Source organism: Salmo salar, chromosome 21 (assembly GCF_965601325.2).
Source record: "Salmo salar chromosome 21, fSalSal1, whole genome shotgun sequence".
In the NCBI taxonomy this organism is placed as follows: Eukaryota; Metazoa; Chordata; class Actinopteri; order Salmoniformes; family Salmonidae; genus Salmo; species Salmo salar.
The window spans coordinates 47,568,355-47,590,781 of NC_138311.1; the positions used below are offsets into that span (position 1 = coordinate 47,568,355).

Sequence of the window (22,427 nt, forward strand, 5' to 3'; positions counted from 1 at the left end):
ATAGAGAATTACGAAGAACAATGTCCATCTATTCATAAACACAGACAATGATTTTGATGAGTGAGGAGGTGAAGGGAAGGCTGAGAAACATCTGTCAGGTCTAAAAGGACCCTGCAGCTGAATAAATACTCTGGGTGACAACGGCCTCAGTAACACCCTCCTCCATTCCCATCCTCTTTCCTTTCCTTGTGGAATTTGGAAGACCTGTGTGCCACCAACTGTGTCTCTCCACAATGATAAAGATAACAAAGAAAAAAAAGAAAGAAAAAAAGAAAGAAAAAATGGGAATACATAAACTGGGTAGATAAATAACATGAACACCTATTTCCAAACTATTACTTTTCCTTCAGCTGCCCTCGAGCCAAACCAGAGCGCTCTTCTAACCATGATAATCCTCTTGCAGGACCCCCATAGAGTTATTGAACCACTTCCTCAGTTGATCACACATTCACTAAACTTTCAACTTTAGATAGAAGAAAATATCAGGCGGGCGTTGCCTTAAGGAAGTGGTTCCCAAGCTTTTTATTTCTAAGGAACTCAGTCCGGATTTCAACTTACTCTTGAAGTTGTAATAGTACAATACACAAGGTGTCATTGCAGTCATTGCATACCATAAGGGACTATTCATAACTTGTCAGAAATGTCCAGATCAACTAGCCCATGTCAGCATGGTTTCTTTACCCATAGATTTTGTTGTAATGTTTGATTTACTCAAATATCACATGAATACACATTAGACATGTATAGAACATTTATAGAATTGCAAGACAATTAGCTTTAATGATGCAACATTTTCTCTGCAACCCTGCATTGCTTGCTGTTTGGGGTTTTAAACTGGGTTTCTGTATAGCACTTTGTGACATTGGCTGATGTAAAAAGGGCTTTATAAATACATTTGATTGATTGATTGATTGATTGATTGATGACAAAATGTGTAGAATTGCAGGAAATAAGCCTTAAACCTGCAACATTTTATCTCCGCCCACAAGAGGGGTGTGAACAGATTGTGTCATGAACAATGCTTGTGGACGTAGAAATAGACGTTGGGGGCGAGATGTTCCCTAATACTGAAACGGGGTGCCTGAGTGACAGCGTTTGGGAACCCCTACCTTAAAGGATCCGTTCCAGCTCTCCTCTATCGTTTTACCCAACTTCCTCTAGGAAGAACAGGTTTTCCGCAGCAGTCATGTCGCTGATCTGAAACACTACTGCGGAGGAAAACAGATGGTGCCATTGAGGTCTTAGGAAAGTGAACTCTGACTGACTGAGAGGCACAACATTTCTCAGGTTCGTGACCCTGTGACCTTTGGCTGGGCAGCCTGTGGATGTCAACACTGTCCAGGGAGGACACTTCCTTACTGGGTGGTTCAGAGAGAATAAAAGTGACAGATAGCAGAGCGCTGGGTGGAAAATAAGAACGCTTCATGTATATTTGATTGCAGTATCAATTGAGCTGAGACTCATTGTCATATTTGGACATTGGATTGGAAGCGCATTCGATCTATATATTTAGTGCATTTGATACTTTGGACTTCCTCTGAAGTGAAAGTAATATATCCTGATGTCACCAATCAATGTTTAAAGTTGAGAGTCACATCTGTGTTGTCAACCACTGGGTACTTTGCAGGAACTTTAAATGACTCAATATCAAATCTACATGATGTGAATGGCCTTTTGAGATCACCATATGGAATAGTGCTAAACTCATCAAGTCCGTAAACTGGCCCTTAGCTTACATGGTTCAAAAGAGCAATTATGTTGTCATAGTCCATGAAATATCTTAGAAATATGAATCTCTCTGGGAGACAGGGATACGGGGAGCAGAGATATAACTGAAAAAACAAAAATATTTATATTCCATTTTTTTAACCGCATCTACCCATCTGACAGGCACATCTTTGTGAGGTATTTATTAGACTGTAAATCAGTGTCTTGATTGGTGCAAAATTAACAGTAACTTTCCGTGCTAATTTTAACTTTAATCCTGGAGTTGATTGACAATGTTGTCAGACCTCAGAATAGATTTGAGCCGGCATTACAAGCCCTTTTCTGTCCACAGCACTTGGATTACTTAAGATTATGCTGTAATTCCCATTTTAATCTTCACTGCATTAAGATTTTGGGGCTGAAATACTGTGCAGCAGAGTAGCGACCAGCAGCGATTAAGTATCTTAAGTGGTTGAAGAAATCTGCTCTTCCTTTTCTCCCGTAATCAGTGAATTTTTTCCCTCCGCTTTTTTCCCCCCATGAAAACTTGCGCTGCCACTGCCAATGAATCGATCATCAGTTTGCTTTCCTGCCTTAATAAGCCTTTATCAAAAGATCATCTTCAAAAGGCAATAAGAAGATAGTACTGTGACGTTTTAAGAGTCTAATTTACTAATCTAAAGGCCATTGGTTTTGAGGAGATGTAAGACGTTAGCCTGACATCACCTTCAAATGCAATCTGACTAAATGCAAATGTCTTTTCTGAACAGGTGGTTGACTCAAAGACTCATGAAAATGTATCAAATGTCTTAAGAAGTTGAGTCTATTATCTGTAGGAATCATCGGGGAACGAGTGCACTCAATAACATCCCATCCTCAAAAACCAAAGCAGACAATCTGCAGGCTGCTCAGTCTTATTGTAAACTACTTTGATCCCCTTCACACATAAACCAAATGTCCATACCTGAAGCACGTTTTTCCGGCTGGACTTCTCCGTTGTCCATTCAGCCACGGCCCCACAGAGATCCATCCCATCAGGACTGCATCCAGGTTTCTACAGAGGGATAAGAGGCAGAGGGGAGAGGTGGTTAGTAGTAAGTAGTTTCACTGCGGTGTTATGAATGGGATAAAAGCATCATAGTTCATTATCAAAAGGCATGTTTTCAAACAGGGTACAGCTATCACTATCTTGGCCAGATATTTGTTATGAATCACGATTAATGAACAAATGGAAGCAATCTGCCCAAGAGCAGAGACAGATCTTCTGATTCCCGTTTGTTACTAGCACTTTTTTGTCATCCTGCTGTAAGATGAGAATGTGCATGTGTAACATTTTCTCTAGCATTAGGTGGCACTTGAGAAGCAACTGTCCCGACTTAAATCTTCGTCATACTTCTTATTATTATTCTTCTGCACGCTACTGCTCTTACAATGTTTAATCAAGAAATTCCATTCAAACTTTAAAATGTGCAGACTGGTCTGGAATAGCATGCTTGCATACAACTTTTTGATATTATTTATACTTTTTAAACTATAAAAAATGTTGTATTTATTTTTCATTCACATTAATGAGATATCATTACTTCCAACTTCCATTCACTGTAAATGCAACAATGCAACTTTTGACACAAATCAGATAGTGTAATTTCACCACTTTGACAAACTTCCTCTACTTCTCTGCTATTCAAATCTGAAATAACAACATCATTATCTGGTACCAATCAAATGTTACAGCTGTTTCAGGGACTGCATCAACATTTTCTGTTACTTTTTAAAAACAGCTGCCGTAGACAAAAACTTAGAGGGTGACACCTTGGTATACTTCTCTGCTATTAAGAACAGACATATCTACTATCAATCATGAGGTACAGCTATTTTAGTAACAACATCAACTAATTTAGCTAACTTCCCACTGTTGAATTAACTGCCATGGAACTTTTCAGAACTTTCAAATTATAGCAATGAGAGGAGCACATTCTAAGCATGAGACAATGAGTAAACATTAGGACTTTTGATACTAATCAGCTACCTGGACCACTTTTCTCAACATACCCAAATCTAACTGCCTGTAGCTCAGGACCTGAAGCAACGATATGTATATTCTTGATACCATTTCAAAGGAAACACTTTGAAGTTTGTGGAAGTGTGAAATGAATGTAGGAGAATACAACACATTAGATCTGGTAAAAGATAATACCATCATCTTTGAAATGCAAGAGAAAGGCCATAATGTGTTATTCCAGCCCAGGTGCGATTTAGATTTTGGCCACTAGATGGCAGCAGTGTATGTGCAAAGTTTTAGACTGATCCAATGAACCATTGCATTTATGTTCAAAATGTTCTATCACGACTGCCCAAATGTGCCTAATTGTTTTTTAAATACATTTTCAAGTTCATAACTGTGCACTCTCCTCAAACAATAGCATGGTATTATTTTACTGTAATAGCTACTGTAAATTGACAGTGCATTTAGATTAACAATAATTTAAGCTTTCTGCCAATATCAGATATGTCTATGTCCTGGGAAATGTTCTTGTTACTTACAACCTCATGCTAATCACATTAGCCTACGTTAGCTCAACAGTCCTGTGGGGGACCCACCGATCCTGTAGAGGTTTATGGCACCTTGATCAACTTCTCTTCTATTCAAATCTGACTATCAGAGAATATCACACACACCATCCACACCTTCAACCATACATCCATTCCTTTACCATACCAATCAGTCCAACATCCCTCCATCCATTAGATCTTCCGTCTTTATCTATCCATTTATTCATCTGTCCTATTTATTTATCTATCCAGTCAGAACTTTCTTTTAACAGCTGTATCCTTCGATTAAGAAATTAATGTACGGTTGAAGTAAGGGATAAACGCTTGGGATAAAATAACATTTTTTGATTTATTTTAAACTTCTACAATGCTTCCTTGTCTTCTGTATTCTATTACTACAGTTGTCATACAGTATACTGTGGTATTGTAGTAGGAGACTGAATAAAAGTGTAGTAGGCTAGTCTGAGTGTAGTTATTTGTGATAAAATATGGGCTCTAACTGCCCCACAATCCTAAGTAATAAGGTTGATAGTGTAGTCTATGAAAGTAAACAGAGAAATTATTTTACTACATTTAATTTTGACTATATTTAACTTCTTGGCTTAAGTAAAACATTTTCAACTTCTTCCACTACCACAATAATAACTGTAAAGAGTTAAAAAGCAAGTCCCACCAATTTTTCTTCATGGAAAATTACCATCTTGTAGTAACCATTAAAATCTTATTTATATATTCTATGGAATTAAAGAAGCAGTGTGTAAATGTATCAAAATAGGAATGGTATAATTTTCAGGCAGAGAGAATGTCATTTAGAATATATATATATATATATATATATATATATATATATATACTGTATATATATGTTGCTTTTCAAACAAGAACTAATCAGTGTAAAAGGCATGGAAACTGATTTAGATATAATTCCCTTTAGTGGTCTCAGCAAGTCTAAACAATCTAAAAACTGGTGAAATCATTGAGAGATGGAGTAGAAAATTAAGACGATAAGGACATTCTGCAATAGTATTACAATATAGTATTGCAGTACATTGTCACAACCAACAGTAACCAAGCCATTTTAGGCCAATGAAAGATGCTTACTGAGATCCCTCATGACCAGCATCGAATAGACTGAACCCTGAAGACTCAATGAACAGTCATGGCTAACAGGTACAGTATTGGACAAATTAGGTGATATTTAACTTCCAGTGCCTGCCTCAGTCATAGTAAACTACACTTGTTTTGGTTGGATGATTTGAGCGTTCTAGTTTCTACTCAATAAATAACTCTTCTTACAGAACTATGTACACGCTGCAGGTGAGATCATACCCTGAGTTTGTATGATGATGACGACATTGTGTATATTCAGACCCAAACATAAATACTGTCGACAGTGACCAAATGGTAACACAAGAGATTAACAAACTGTTTATTCTACTCTAAAACAAAGACTAACAAATTACGAAATTGTATTTCTTTATAACACCACCCCAGCCCTCCACTATAACCACTATTTCAATTTTTCATCGGAAAAGGGTGAGATATGTCAATATATGTGGAAATGCCTCTCTTGCTCATAATGAACTATTGGACAGGGAGTCTCACAGACCGTTGCTCTGGTGGGGCTCAGTAATAGAGAGGGCTTTGTCCTCTGAGCTTCATCAAAAAGCATGGCTCATTTTAGAATCCCACCACCCACGCCCTCTCTCTCTCTCTCGCTCCTACCTCTCTCTCTTACCTCTCTCTCGCTCCTACCTCTCTCTCTTACCTCTCTCTCACTTCTACCTCTCTCTCTCGCTCCTACCTCTCTCTCGTACCTCTCTCTCGCTCCTACCTCTCTCTCTTACCTCTCTCTCGCTCCTTCCTCTCTCTCATACCTCTCTCTCGCTCCTACCTCTCTCTCTTACCTCTCTCTCGCTCCTACCTCTCTCTCTCTCGCTCCTACCTCTCTCTCTTACCTCTCTCTCGCTCCTACCTCTCTCTCGCTCCTCTCTCTCTCTTACCTCTCTCTCACTCCTACCTCTCTCTCGCTCCTCTCTCACTCCTACCTCTCTCTCGCTCCTCTCTCTCTCACTCCTCTCTCTCTTACCTCTCTCTCGCTCCTACCTCTCTCTCGCTCCTACCTCTCTCTCTTACCTCTCTCTCTTGCTCCAACCTCTATCTCGCTCCTCTATCTCCACCTACCTCTCTCTCGCTCCTCTCTCTCTCACTCCTCTCTCTCTTACCTTCCTCTCCCTCCTACCTCTCTCTCTTACCTCTCTCTCTTACCTCTCTCTCTTAACTCTCTCTCACTCCTACCTCTCTCTCACTCCTCTCTCTCTCACTCCTCTCTCTCTTTCTTTCTCTCTCTTATCTCTCTCTCGCTCCTACCTCTCCCTCTCTCTCGCTCCTACCTCTCTCTCGCTCCTACCTCTCTCTCTTACCTCTCTCTCTCTCCTACCTCTCTCTCGCTCCTCTCTCTCTCTCGTACCTCTCTCTCGCTCCTACCTCTCTCTCTTACCTCTCTCTCGCTCCTTCCTCTCTCTCATACCTCTCTCTCGCTCCTACCTCTCTCTCTTACCTCTCTCTCGCTCCTACCTCTCTCTCTCTCGCTCCTACCTCTCTCTCTTACCTCTCTCTCGCTCCTACCTCTCTCTCGCTCCTCTCTCTCTCTTACCTCTCTCTCACTCCTACCTCTCTCTCGCTCCTCTCTCACTCCTACCTCTCTCTCGCTCCTCTCTCTCTCACTCCTCTCTCTCTTACCTCTCTCTCGCTCCTACCTCTCTCTCGCTCCTACCTCTCTCTCTTACCTCTCTCTCTTGCCCCAACCTCTATCTCGCTCCTCTATCTCCACCTACCTCTCTCTCGCTCCTCTCTCTCTCACTCCTCTCTCTCTTACCTTCCTCTCGCTCCTACCTCTCTCTCTTACCTCTCTCTCTTACCTCTCTCTCTTAACTCTCTCTCACTCCTACCTCTCTCTCACTCCTCTCTCTCTCACTCCTCTCTCTCTTTCTTTCTCTCTCTTATCTCTCTCTCGCTCCTACCGCTCCCTCTCTCTCGCTCCTACCTCTCTCTCGCTCCTCTCTCTCTCTCTTACCTCTCTCTCGCCCCTACCTCTCTCTCGCTCCTACCTCTCTCTCGCTCCTACCTCTCTCTCGCTCCTACCTCTCTCTCGCTCCTCTCTCTCACTCCTCTCTCTCTCTCGCTCCTCTCTCTTACTCCTACCTCTCTCTCGCTCCTCTCTCTCTCACTCCTCTCTCTCTTACCTTCCTCTCTCTCCTACCTCTCTCTCGCTCCTACCTCTCTCTCTTACCTCTCTTTTTCCTACCTCTCTGTCGATCCTCTCTCTCTCACTCCTCTCTCTCTTTCTTTCTCTCTCTTACCTCTCTCTCGCTCCTACCTCTCTCCTTCTCTAGCTCCTACCTCTCTCTCTCTCTCGCTCCTACCTCTCTCTCTCTTTCTCTCTCGCTCCTACCTCTCTCTCGTTCCTACCTCTCTCTCGCTCCTACCTCTCTCTCTCTCTCTCTCTCACTCCTACCTCTCTCTCTCTCTCTCTCGCTCCTACCTCTCTCTCTCTCTCTCTCTCTCTCGCTCCTACCTCTCTCTCTCTCTCTCGCTCCTACCCCTCTCTTTCTGTCTCTCTCTCTCCTACCTCTCTCTTTCTTTCTCTCTCCCTCCTACCTCTCTCTTTCTTTCTCTCTCCTACCTCTCTCTCTCGCTCCTACCTCTCTCTCTCTCTCTCTCTCTCGCTCCTACCTCTCTCTCTCTCTCTCTCTCTCCTACCTCTCTCTCTCGCTCCTATCTCTCTCTCTCCTACCTCTCTCTCTCTCTCGCTCCTACCTCTCTCGCTCTCTCTCTCGCTCCTACATCTCTCTCTCTCGCTCCTACCTCTCTCTCTCACCTCTCTCTCGCTCCTACCTCTCCATACCTCTCTCTCGCTCCTACCTCTCTGTCGCGCCTACCTCTCCCTACCTCTCTCTCGCTCCTACCTCTCTCTCGCTCCTACCTCTCCCTACCTCTCTCTCGCTCCTACCTCTCTCGCTCCTTCGTCTCCTTACCTCTCTCTCGCTACTACCTCTCCCTCGCTCCTACCTCTCCCTACCTCTCTCTCTCTCCTACCTCTCTCTCTCCTACCTCTCTCTCCGACCCCTCTCTCTCTCTCTCTCTCTCGCTCCTTTCTCTCTCTCTCTCTCGCTCCTACCTCTCTCTCTCTCGCGCCCACCTCTCTCTCTCGCTCCTACCTCTCTCTCGCTCCTACCTCTCTCTCGCTCCTTCCCTCTCTCTTTCTTTCTCTCTCCCTCCTACCTCTCTCTTTCTTTCTTTCTCTCTCGCTCCTACCTCTCTCTTTCTTTCTCTCTCGCTCCTACCACTCTCTCGCTCCTACCTCTCTCTCGTTCCTATCTCTCTCTTTCTTTCTCTCTCGCTCCTACCTCTCTCTTGCTCCTACCTCTCTCTCGTTCCTATCTCTCTCTCTCTCTCTCTCTCTCAGTCCTCTTCAGAAGGGGGTAAGGTAAACAGTTGCTCATTGCATTTTGATGGGGGTGAGTTCTACTCCATGGGATCAAAGCTAAAGTAAATTTGCCAGTTTAAGAATTTAAAAAATGAAAAGAAAACACGTAAATTAAAATGTTCACTCAACATTTGCACTCATAATGCTTATAGGCATTCCCTCAGAAAGTTGATTTGAGGCTGTAACTGAACATTGTCCCCTCGTATTTACTTTACTGAACCATCACTTTGTAATTTACTGAACCATCACTTTGTACTTTACTGAACCATCACTTTGTACTTTACTGAACCATCACTTTGTACTTTACTGAACCATCACTTTTTACTTTACTTTACTGAACCATAGCCCATCTGTAAATAGCCTATCCAACTACCTCATCCCCATACTGTTATTTTTTTTCTCCTTTGCACCCCAGTATCTCTACTTGCACATTCATCTTCTGCACATCTATCACTCCAGTGTTTAATTGCTAAATTGTAATTATTTCGCCACTATGGCCTATTTATTGCCTTTACCTCCCTTATCTTACCTCATTTGCACACACTGTATATATACTTTTTTCCTATTGTGTTATTGACTGTATGTTTGTTTATTCCATGTGTAACCCTGTGTTGTTGTTTGTGTTGCACTGCTTTGCTTTATCTTGGCCAGGTTGCAGTTGTAAATGAGAACTTGTTCTCAACTGGCCTACCTGGTTAAATAAAGGTGAAATAAATAAAATAAAAAATCACTTTGTACTTTACTGAACCATCACTGTGTACTTTACTGAACCATCACTTTGTACTTTACTGTGTTTGTGTAAGAGAGAGAGTGTGAGAGAAAGTAAGAGAAAAAGAAAAAGAAAGAGAGAGAGAGAGAGGGAGAGGGAGAGAGAGAGAGAGAGAGAAAAAGAAAGAGAGAGAGAGCGAGAGAGAGAGAGAGAGAGAGAGAGAGGATGAGTACGGGTGTGAGGGTGTGTGTATCTTGTAAAGACCTACCAAATTTGTCAGGGCTTCTTGCTTGCTATCTTTATAAAACAGAAGTTTATCTGTGTCCAGGACTACCCAAGTTGAAGTCCAATTCTTCCTCAGTTTTTTGCCTCCTTCGGATATTTTGGCTTTATTCAAATATTCACCATTCAAAACAACCTGAAATACATGTAACATTTATCCTTGAACAGATATTATCAATCAATGTCAAATAAATATTCCAATCAGACACATTCTATTTTATCAGTATCAACCAAATAAATATACTTATTTTAAGTAAAATAGGCCTGCTGAATGAAAAGTACAGAAACATATTTATAGTAAACAATATTTAGTGTAGTATAATAGCTAATAACAGCCATTTAGTAACAGAGTATAATAACCCAAACTGATTTCTGCCCATATGCTTCCTTACATCCTGACAGTTCTTTATGGTGGCCTGTCATACTCACAGGAGTCTCTACGGCTCCAGCTCCACCAATGTTATGCTGAGACTGGTTCCTCCGGTGGCGAGAGATCTACAGAAAGAAAAACAGAAGAAACAGTGAAGAAGAGCTGACTTTCCTGATGGTTTCAAAACAGAACTGTTGCTTGATTGTGGCCTTATTGTCTTAGCTGGTAAAATCGGTTCGGTGAAATTAAAACAATACAGGTAGTGGGAAGAGTCCATGTATTCCAATTTGTATTTAACAGCTATAAAGATTATGCAATACATTACAATACAAAAAGAGGATGGTGACACGTGTGAATGTCTCATCACTGCGTTAACCTATTTAACATCTATATCATAAATGCCTATAGAGTCTCTGACAGTAATGTGTGTGGGAACGCAGTGTGGTTGATGACATGAGAACTCACTCTGCGACAACAGATAAACAACTCACATAACCTAGTGCTAATCACCATCAGACCATGATAGTTCATGTCAATATAACAGCAATGGCAAAAGACAAACATGGACATGAATACAGCATGGTTATTGATTCATGAGAAATGTGTTAAACCCTGTAGTAGAGTAGCAGTAGTAGTAGTAGTAGTAATATTTGTAGTTACAGTAAAGGTAGATCAGAAAAGGTTGAGAGTATACATAGTTGAACCAGTGTTCTGTAACAGTCATCCGGGTTGCTATAGAAACACAGTATGTACTGTTTGGTATTCAGTTTTATCCTCCAGCACTGTGCTGCCCTGCCCTCTACTGTTCAAATGCCTGTCTTATAGGAATTCCAATAAGGATAGGCCTACCCTCGCAATCCAAACCCCTAGTGAGTCCTTTATTCACTACAATGGGTTCCAGCTATTTTGGGTTGTTATATTTAAGCAATAAGGCCTGAGGGAGTGTGGTATATGGCCAATATACCACGGCTAAGGGCTGCTCTTAAGCACAACGCAACGTGGAGTACCTGGTTACAGCTCTTAGCTGTGGTATATTGGCCATATTCGACAAATCCCGAGGTGCCTTATTGCTATTATAAACCGGTTACCAATGTAATTAGAGCAGTAAAAATAAGTTTTGTCATTCCCGTGGTATACGGTCTGATATACCTGTCAGCCAATCATCATCGCTGGAAGCCTGTGTTTCAGACATAAAGAAGTGGATGGCTGCAAATTTCTACTTTTAAACTCAGACAAAACAGAGATGCTTGTTCTAGGTCCCAAGAAACAAAGAGATCTTCTGTTGAATCTGACAATTAATCTTGATGGTTGTACAGTCGTCTCAAATAAAACTGTGAAGGACCTCGGCGTTACTCTGGACCCTGATCTCTCTTTTGACAAACATATCAAGACTGTTTCAAGGGCAGCTTTTTTCCATCTACGCAACATTGCAAAAATCAGACATTTTCTGTCCAAAATTGATGCAGAAAAATGTATCCATGCTTTTGTTACTTCTATGTCAGACTACTGCAATGCTCTACTTTCCGGCTACCCGGATAAAGCACTAAATAAACTTCAGTTAGTGCTAAATACGGCTGCAAAAATCCTGACTAGAACCAAAAAAAATGATCATATTACTCCAGTGCTAGCGTCCCTACAGTGGCTTCCTGTTAAGGCTAGTGCTGATTTCAAGGTTTTACAGCTAACCTTCAAAGCATTACATGGGTTTGCTCCTACCTATCTTTCCGATTTGGTCCTGCCATACATACCTACTCGTACGCTACGGTCACAAGACGCAGGCCTCCTAATTGTCCCTAGAATTTCTAAGCAAACAGCTGGAGGCAGGTCTTTCTCCTATAGAGCTCAATTTTTAGGGAATGGTCTGCCTACCAATGTGAGAGACGCAGACTCGGTCTCAACCTTTAAGTCTTTATTGAAGACTCATCTCTTCAGTAGATCCTATGATTGAGTGTAGTCTGGCCCAGGAGTGTGAAGGTGAACGGAAAGGCACTGGAGCAACGAACCGCCCTTGCTGTCTCTGCCTGGCCGGTTCCCCTCTCTCCACTGGGATTCTCTGCCTCTAACCCTATTACAGGGTCTGAATCACTGGCTTACTGGTGCTCTTCCATGCCGTCCCTAGGAGGGGTGCGTCACTTGAGTGGGTTGAGTCACTGACGTGGTCTTCTTGTCTGAGTTGGCGCCCCCCTTGAGTTGTGCCGTGGCGGAGATCTTTGTGGGCTATACTCGGCCTTGTCTTAGGATGGTAAGTTGGTGATTGAAGATATCCCTCTAGTGGTGTGGGGGCTGTGCTTTGGCAAAGTGGGTGGGGTTATATCCTGCCTGTTTGGCCCTGTCCGGGGGTATCATCGGATGGAGCCACAGTGTCTCCTGACCCCTCCTGTCTCAGCCTCCAGTATTTATGCTGCAGTAGTTTATGTGTCGGGGAGCTAGGGTCAGTCTGTTATATCTGGAGTATTTCTCCTGTCTTATCCGGTGTCCTCTGAGAATTTAAGTATGCTCTCTCTAATTCTTTCTTTCTTCCTTGCTCTCTCTCGGAGGACCTGAGCCCTAGGACCATGCCTCAGGACTACCTGGCATGATGACTCCTTGTTGTCCCCAGTCCACCTGGCCGTGCTGCTGCTCCAGTTTCAGCTGTTCTGCCTGCGGCTGTGGAACCCTGACCTGTTCACTGTGATTACTATTATTTGACCATGCTGGTCATTTATGAACATTTGAACATCTTGGCCATGTTCTGTTATAATCTCCACCCGGCACAGTCAGAAGAGGACTGGCCACCCCTCATAGCCTGGTTCCTCTCTAGGTTTCTTCCTAGGTTTTGGCCTTTCTAGGGAGTTTTTCCTAGCCACCGTGCATCTACACCTGCATTGCTTGCTGTTTGGGGTTTTAGGTTGGGTTTCTGTACAGCACTTTGATATATCAGCTGATGTAAGAAGGGCTATATAAATACATTTGATTTGATTTTGATTTGACCATTCAGGACTGGAACCACCCAGTTTATAATCTCTCATTAATCACAGTGTAGGATGGTTGAGCAGGCCACGGTCCAGCTAGGGTTTAACACGTATGGCAATACATTGGAGGAGGTCAAGAAACAATTACCCTGCTCTCTAGAAACACACACTAATACATGATAGTAACAAACAGCGTTCATTTTTATGTTTTCTACATGTGACCCTCTGCGTAATGAATGTAATGAAAACTAGGACAGCTGTAATCAGAACAACATTCTACACTAGAACACTGGAACACTGATGTAACGTTAGAGCAACGCTGTAACGTTCTGTGTTCTGAGCTATGTTTGTTGGGAGGTGTTAGTGAATATGTTTGTAGTCCATAAGATCTGGTTCATTATCTCCAGTAGCCTTTGTACCTCTACTCTGCCCTCTGGAAAAACTGTGTTATTGCAGTATGAGGCATCTCACAAACAAGTATCTTCTGCATAATTAGCAAACAAGCAACACAACAAAACATGAAGACGTGGCCTCGGCTGTGATCATCAGAGTAATTCAGGTTGCTGTCAATTATTAATAAACTCTATGAAGGTTTACAATACATGTTAGAAACTGAGACTAACTGAAGGTCACATTGGCCTGTTTTAAAGTAAATGTGCAGCTGTATTATTCCAGCCAAAACATAGACAAATGTATTGCATGATATGGTCATGAACCACTATGCTACAGTCGTGAACCACTATGATATGGTCGTGAACCACTATGATACAGTCATGAACCACTATGATATGGTCATGAACCACTATGATACAGTCATGAACCAGTATGATACGGTCGTGAACCACCATGAACCACTATGATACGGTCGTGAACCACTATGATATGGTTGTGAACCACTATGATACGGTCATGAACCAGTATGATACGGTCATGAACCAGTATGATATGGCCATGAACCACTATCATACGGTCGTGAACCACTATGATACGGTCGTGAACCACTATGATACGGTCATGAACCACTATGATACAGTCGTGAACCACTATGATACAGTCATGAACCACTATGATACGGTCGTGAACCACTATGAAACGGTCGTGAACCACTATGATATGGTCGTGAACCACTATGATACGGTCGTGAACCACTATGATATGGTCGTGAACCACTATGATACGGTCGTGAACCACTATGAAACGGTCGTGAACCACTACGATATGGTCGTGAACCACTATGATACGGTCGTGAACCACTATGATACGGTCGTGAACCACTATGAAACAGTCGTGAACCACTATGATACAGTCGTGAACCACTATGATACAGTCGTGAACCACAATGATACAGTCGTGAACCACTATGATACAGTCGTGAACCACTATGCTAAATGGAGGTGTCAACCGACCATGTATCCGATTACGAGAAAGATTAACTGGTTGGGGTTATGTCCAGTTCATTGTCAACATGGTAGCTACATTATTTCAAATATGCTGCATCAGATTGCTCATTTTGTAATTGCATCATCTGTTTTATCTTTACCCTGATTTTCCCACAGGGAAGTACTCAGTCAAACAGAGATCAGCGCAATTAAGCAAATGATAATCACCTAATGTGATACAACGGTTTATAAATGCTATAATCATAATTACTGGAATTTATGTAAACACAGTTCACCAAATGATAAACAACATTCAATAAGCAGATTCAAATCTGCTATAACATTGTATAATAAGTGAGCAGTGTGTGTGTGTGTGTGTGTGTGTGTGAGTGTGGGTGTTTTGTGTGTGTGTGTGTGTGTGTGTGTGTGTGTGTGTGTGTGTGTGTGTGTGTGTGTGTGTGTGTGTGTGTGTGTGTGAGTGTGAGTTTGTCAGTGTGTGTGTGTGTGTGTGTGTGTGTGTGTGTGTGTGTGTGTGTGTGTGTGTGTGTGTGTGTGTGTGTGTGTGTGTGTGTGTGTGTGTGTGTGTGTGTGTGAGTGTGTCAGTGTGAGTGTGTGTATGTGTGTGTGCGTGTGTGTGTGTGTGTGTGTGTGTGTATATATGTGTGTGTGTATGTGTTTGTGTGTATGCATCTCTATGTGCACATGTCCTATACCCTATACTTACAGTTCTGGGAGGCAGGTCGGGGTCCTGCAGGACCATGGACTTGGTTTGACTCAGGCGATCCCCGCTGCTCTGAGAGGTCTTGATGCGCATCGGGACCGTACCTGGTGCCACTCCGGTCACCTGGTGGGGCAGAATCAGAGGCGGCTGTTTCCCTACGCTCTGATTGGTGATTCTGGTCAAAGGGAGGACAAAACACAAGTGGGATGTTCAGATTCAAATATTGTTCAAAAATAAATATTATCCGATTGATACGATTTCTAATGAATCATTGGATGTAAAACGTTTCACAGAAGGCTGTTAAAGCACTGTTTTTAGGAACATTTAAGGGCAGACACGGCGAGAAGTGTAGTCTAAGCTTGAGGACTTTAGCCTTACTTTCCGTAGTGGTTGTCTCATCACCTTCTTGCTAATAATAAACAATCTACCCACTGAAAAAAGTATTGTTCAATCTAAATACCAAGGCTCATCCAGCAAGGTCACATAGTAGTTCAGTGTTGGGTTTTAAACTAATGTGCGTTTTTTTGAGACGTTGCACAAAGTGTCTCACAACAGGAAGCAAATCTCAACCTCCACACCCCGAATAAGTGAACAGATTAAGACATCAACAGCTGTGTATACTGATGGTTTGCATAGACCCTAACATCTCTCCGCATCGTTGATTACAACACAAACAATTCCGTAAACATGACCATAGTAATACAAATTGTGATATTGTTATGAGGCTTATGTTGTAAAGAATTACAGTGCAGAAATGTAAATTGAAAGACAGGATAGTGGATGCAGTTGCATTGATATCACAGATTTGTAGATTGTGAGCGAGGTTAATAAATTAGAAAAATACTAAGCTTCAGAAAAAGAAAAAAAGAGACAAGAATTAAAAATGTTGGTGAAATTCAAACATTTTCAACCCCCAATTCTCCTTCTGTCCTGTTTTAACTGCATGTAGAACACCATCTACTATGTTCTAACAATTCAGGACTATAATACTCAAGAATAACACACGTATCAACAACGTTCCACCGACTAACTGCATATAGTAAGTAAGGGCCCAGGCACCTGATACCATTGCCTAGGTGTTGCATCTCTATAAGTCACCAATGGCCCCCCACTAAAACTCCAAATACTTTTAAGAATGATTAAACAAAAATGACAGCATCCTTCATTTTTCAAAACACACTAGAATTCTGTCTTTCTTACCTCATCCCCGCCATCTTTCTATCAAATCAATCACCCTCAGATCACAAAAAGAAAAGAGATAGAGAGAAAGAGGGCAAGTTTTATATTTAGAGGAAGTAGGTTTCATCACGTGGTGTAGTCCAACCACCATCTCTTTCACTGCTGCTCCACAGTTGATGTGAACTTGTGTTACGCGTCCCCACTTCCTGAAAGATGCCACTTGCACAGAATTAGTCTGACTGAAACTTCAACTTCAGAACTGAATAGACATGAATAACACGCATAGATGTGAGATCTGTCCATCACACAATCTGAAAACAACGTAGATCAGAATGAACTCCCTCCTGCAGCAGTGTTGGTGTATGAGTAGGTTTTTCAGCATGTTTTTAGTAACAGCTTGTTCCAAAACATCTCCCTTGCCAAAAGTGCAATTTGAAAGATAATGGTACATACCTGAGTTTCACTACAGTTAACGTTGTCTTAATTTAAATTCCATTTGGTTACAGTGATCTTTTACAGATTTTTTCGCAAGGGAGCAGCATTCTTCCATTACCAATATATAGGTACACAATAAGAATTGTTTCCACTTTACATCAAGATATTTCCCAAAAGACGTAAATTAACTTGGTAACATTATCAAAAGAGTTACTGGGCCCCAAAACAATTGTTTGTTGATGACATTGGTTGAATCAGGAAATGGCATCATTGGGGTTTTCTTGTGGTCTGGGTGATTCACCCCTGAGAGACTTTTCTAATGAACAACTAGCTATTTTACTGAACAATTCAAACTATGGTGTTCATGGGTACCATCCTTGGTCCAGTGTTAACACAACAACCTGTAAAGGTTTTATATGGCATATAAAGTGGGGAATAGACCGGGAGTAAAGTGTACAATCATCAAAGAGCAATGAATTTCCCATTTACCTCCAGCAGATGGGGCAATTGCAATTTCACAATCGCAATCCCATTGGCCTTCAATCCAGGAAGTGTTCGTCATAACTCATGTGAAGGCCTTGTTGCCTTGTATGGAGCTGAGAAACGGTGGAGACTGAGAAGGCAAAATCTAAGGTATAGAATCACATGAAGGGAACAAACGTTCAAGTTCCACCTACATAAGTCTCTAAGATCCACCACCAGTCCAAGGGAGCCATTGACAGCACGAGCTCCACTTGTATTGTGTGTTCTGTAATTCTACACAATACATTCACAATTCGCAGGTTGCAATTGTAAATGAGAACTTGTTCTCAACTTGCCTACTTGGTTAAATAAAGGTGAAATAAAAAAAAAACATTCATACCTTAACATCCTGTAACGTTGTGTCTCCCTGAATTGACCATGAATGGTTCAGTAATTCACATATGGGACAGTGTATCCTTATCTCATCTCAACAGCCTAAAATTTATTTTTTTCTGTATTTTAAATGTATAGGTATTTTTTAACATAAGTAATTGAACACCACCCCCACTATAACCGTCATTCCAACCAGATCTCAGCATTTCAGAGGAGGTTCCCCTGGAACAGAGGTGCTGAGCGGAGCAGGAGACATTTGAGAATGATGGAGCGCTTATCCATGAGGAAATGCAGAAGATAGGAAGTCTAGAGAAGCTGGATGCCAAAGAGTTCCCTATTAGTGATGATACTGTCATGCACTTGACTACAGCTGAACTCCTGGTCAAGGTGGTGGAGGGGGAGAGGGTGTCCCTCGCTTTGCTGTATCGAGTCCTGGTGGAGAAGTAAATTGTAAGCATGAAAGACATGGATGGAAGAGCAGCAGGTTCAGTGTATTCAGAAAATATTCAGACCCCTTGACTTTTTCCACATTTTGTTACGTTACAGCCTTTTTCTAAAATTGATTAAAGAAATACAAATCCTCAGCAATCTAAACACAATACCCAATAAAGACAAAGTAAAAACTGATTTTTGAAAAACAGAAATAACCTATTTATATATGTGTTCTGACCCTTTGCTATGAGACACGAAATTGAGGTCAGGAGCATCCTATTTCCATTGATCATCCCTGAGATGTTTCTTCAACTTGATTGGAGTCCACCTGTGGTAAATTCAATTGATTGGATATGATTTGGAAAGGCACACACCTGTCTATATAAGGTCCCACAGTTGACAGTGCATGTCAGAGCAAAAACCAAGCCATGAGGTCGAAGGAATTGTCCGTAGAGCTCCAAGACAGGATTGCGTCGAGGCACAGATCTGGGGAAGTGTACCAAAAAATGTGTGCAGCATTGAAGGTCCCCAAGAACACTGTGGCCTCCATAATTCTTAAATGGAAGAAGTTTGGAATCACCAAGACTCTTCCTAGAGCTGGCTGGAGAAGGGCCTTGGTCAGGGAGGTGACCAAGAACCCGATGTTCACTCTGACAGAGCTCTAGAGTTCCTCTGTGGAGATGGGAGAAACTTCCAGATGGACAACCATCTCTGCAGCACTCTACCAATCAGGCCTTTATAGTAGAGTGGCTAGACGGAAGCTACTCCTTATTAAAAGGCACATGACAGCCCGCTTGGAGTTTGCCAAAGGCACCTAGACTCTCAGACCATGAGAAACAAGATTCTCTGGTCTGATGAAACCAAGATTAAACTCTTTAGCCTGAATGTCAAGGGTAACGTCTGGAGGAAACCTGGCACCATTCCTACGGTGAAGCATGGTTGTGGCAGCATCATGCATTGGGGATGTTTTTCAGCAGCAGGGACTGGGAGACTAGTCAGGAACAAGGCAAAGATGAACGGAGCAAAGTACAGAGAAATCCTTGATGAAAACCTGCTCCAGAGCGCTCAGGACCTCAGACTGGGGTGAAGGTTCACCTTCCAACAGGACAATGAACCTAAGCACACAGCCAAGACAACACAGGAGTGGCTTCAGGACAAGTCTCTGAATATGAGTGACCCAGTCAGAGTCCGGACTTGAACCCGATCGAACATCTCTGGAGAGACCTGAAAATAGCTGTGCAGCAACGCTCCCCATCCAACCTGACAGAGCTTGAGAGGATCTGCAGAGAAGGATTAGAGAAACTCCCCAAATACAGGTGTGCCAAGCTTGTAGCGTCACACCCAAGAAGACTCGAGGCTGTGATCGCTGCCAAAGATGCTTCAACAAAGTACTGAGTAAAGGATCTGAATACTTATGTAAATGTGATATTTCTGTTTTTTATATTTAACATATTTGCTAAAATGTCTGAAAATCTTTTTGCTTTGTCATTATGGGGTATTGTATGTAGATTGATAAGGGTAAAAAAACAATTGAATCAATTTTAGAATAAGGCTGTAACCTAATAAAATATGAAAAAAAGTTGAGGGGTCTGATTACCTTCCGAAGGCACTGTAGAGAGTCATAAATGCAGTGTTTTTTTCTGTTGTGCGTCAACTTTCAATTTCTGTGTGCGTCACGGAGCTGTGAAGGGAACGGCACCTCCATACCTTCAGGCTCTGATCAGGCCCTACACCCAAACAAGGGCACTGCGTTCATCCACCACTGGCCTGCTGGCCCCCCTACCTCTGAGGAAGCACAGTTCCCGCTCAGCCCAGTCAAAACTGTTCGCTGTTCTGGCACCCCAATGGTGGAACAAGCTCCCTCACGACGCCAGGACAGCGGAGTCAATCACCACCTTCCGGAGACACCTGAAACCCCACCTCTTTAAGGAATACCTAGGATAGGATAAAGTAATCCTTCTAACCCCCCCCCCCCCCCCCCCCCTTAAAATATTTAGATGCACTATTGTAAAGTGGTTGTTCCACTGGATATCATAAGGTGAATGCACCATTTTGTAAGTCGCTCTGGATAAGAGCGTCTGCTAAATGACTTAAATGTAATGTCATGTCTTGTTGTCACAATGTAAACAGGACACCCAAAGGAGTGTCAATGTTTCTGCACGCTGGGGCACGGCACACTTAAACAAACATGTTGATCTCCCTTCAATGCAAGAATTATACTCCCTCTCTCTCTGCTGTATTGACAGCGTTGCCAGGCACATATGGAGAGCTGAGAGGGGCATTAAGATTCCTTCTGCAGGAAGGGTGGAGGGTGTGGGCAGCCGTGAGGGCCATGTGTATTGGCCTGCACTTGAGTAGGAGCACATGCTGACAGCAGTCAGTGTGGAGAGTGGGCGTCTGACCCACCACCACCTCACAGGCCCAATGTGACATATTCCCATGAGATTGTCCCGTTTGTTTACACAACATTTTCTAACTACCAGGGACTACTTTGGGACTCAGTGGAGAGCCTATTTGGAAAAGAGAGGCATACTGAATGGGAAGAGCAAACCCCAGTTTCCAGAGCGCGACGGAGTGAAGGACAGGTAGTGTTTCTATAGGGAGGTGAGCTTCCAGGGTATATGTGGCGCCAGTGGGCACAATGCTCCCATAATAGCTTACGACTCCCTCCTAAAGGCAGGCGACTCCTTGGTTGAGTTGGCCAATCACGGCTTCTTCCACGGTGGGAACAGCGACTCCACATCCGCGATCGCTGCTGCCTGGTGGGGCACGCTGTTTGGCTTCAGAGGGGTGCCAGAGAGCAAATATCATAGGCTGGAGTATCATGACAGGCTAGCCAGGCTTGGGCAGCAGCTATATGAGCTCAGGGGAAACCCTCTTGGTACTGAGAAAGAGTGATGCAAAGTAAACCAATAGCTGGTTAAAGATGAACTCCATTAGATTTCCTGCAGTTGATTAGTAATTTCAGCTGCTTTAAAAATGTTTAATGCTTACATTTTTTCATCCCTTGATTTTTATTTTATTTGTTTTAAAGAATATGACTGGATGTGTAAATGTTAGTAAGAGAATAGCGATTATCTCAAGCTGCAGTCCAACTACTGACCACATGTAGAGCCATTAGCATCTACAGAATTTGCTCAAACATTTTCACTTATGGCAATAAACAAATACATTTCCAGCCTAGAATCAATCCTTTACTAACATACATAATGCTACAGTTGTTGTGCTAATGTTGTAGTATTTAAGCTATGGCAGTGTAAAAAGTGATTGTTTTATTTCAGATTAGACTGATGTTATTGTGTACATCTTCAACATGAAGACTGCAAGTACAGTGGTGACCAGGGGGTGGCAGTGTGACTAAACAAATCTCTCTCTCTCTCATGAGGTTGGAATAATACTGTGGAATTGAGAAAATTATGGTAATGCCCTTTTAATGTAAGTGCATTTTGTAAAGACCACCTGAAATTTCAGCCTTTATTGGTGGGATGGAGTTTTGTCCTGCTAGTTTTCAGTTTACCCCTCCTCACTCCCAAACAGTACTAGCGAAATTCTTGCTTGAGAAAATGATTTTTGCTAAGAAGCTATTTTTGTTTATTCTTGACGATTTTAATTGAAAACAATCACAGTAAGGTATTTAATTGTTACCCAAAAAGTATTTGCTATTGAGAGGAAAATGGCTGCTTTGGAACTTGAAGTACTTTTTCCTGTCTGCTGATAACTTAAGAGTAGCCTATGTCCAGTGGTGTATATTCCTGGATGCCAAGGGAAGCATTTTTTTAAATACATAAAATATATACAAATACATAAATACATAAAATACATAAAATAATGTGTAAAATAATAAAAATAATAATTTTTCATCTGTATGTGTTTCATCATTTTCCTTCAATTTGCCACAGGCTAAATGTATCTCACTGGAGAAAGCATCCGAGCGAGCGAAACAGCGCCCCTCTGTCTCTGTATGTGTAGGCCATCTATCTGATGCTGTTTGGTCAGAAACAGTATGACATTGTTGCCGCCCGTGGCATTGAATGCAAGGGAAGCCAGCGAGCATTTGGGCTCGCTTGATAAAAAAAGTATAAAATATTAGCCAATCAGCATTGAGCTAAACTGAGTGAGCTCAACTAAACTGAGTGAGCACACCAAGCCAGTTTATAGAGCAAACAACACAATTATCAGAACACACAGGTTGTCATATGGCTTTTTTTCTGGCTTCCCCAGTGATTTTACCCACACACCACTACTGCCTATGTCTTGGAAAAATCTGAATCATTGTTAAGGTGTTAGTCTTATTTTTGAAGACAAACTGGATAGACAACCTGAGAAATGTTCCACCGAATGTCATGTCAACAACACACACCTTAC

At 42.2% G+C, this 22,427-nt stretch overlaps 1 protein-coding gene and 1 pseudogene across 2 annotated transcripts in view; one reads left to right on the plus strand and one right to left on the minus strand.

The window, feature by feature from the left end:
• The window catches only part of rhg15 (Rho GTPase-activating protein 15), a 70,143-nt gene extending 53,643 nt beyond the window's left edge, over nt 1–16,500 (minus strand). The window contains 5 exon segments of one of the 2 annotated variants that reach the window (NM_001140026.1): nt 2,672–2,761; nt 9,727–9,876; nt 10,170–10,235; nt 15,165–15,336; nt 16,362–16,392. In NM_001140026.1, coding sequence (NP_001133498.1) covers nt 2,672–2,761; nt 9,727–9,876; nt 10,170–10,235; nt 15,165–15,336; nt 16,362–16,375 — 492 coding nt within the window. In that variant the 5' untranslated portion in view covers nt 16,376–16,392. 2 annotated transcript variants of the gene reach the window in all.
• Nucleotides 16,501–17,918: 1,418 nt separating this feature from the next.
• LOC123729529 (ADP-ribosylhydrolase ARH1 pseudogene) lies at nt 17,919–20,960 on the plus strand (annotated as a pseudogene).
• The last annotated feature ends 1,467 nt before the right edge of the window (nt 20,961–22,427 follow it).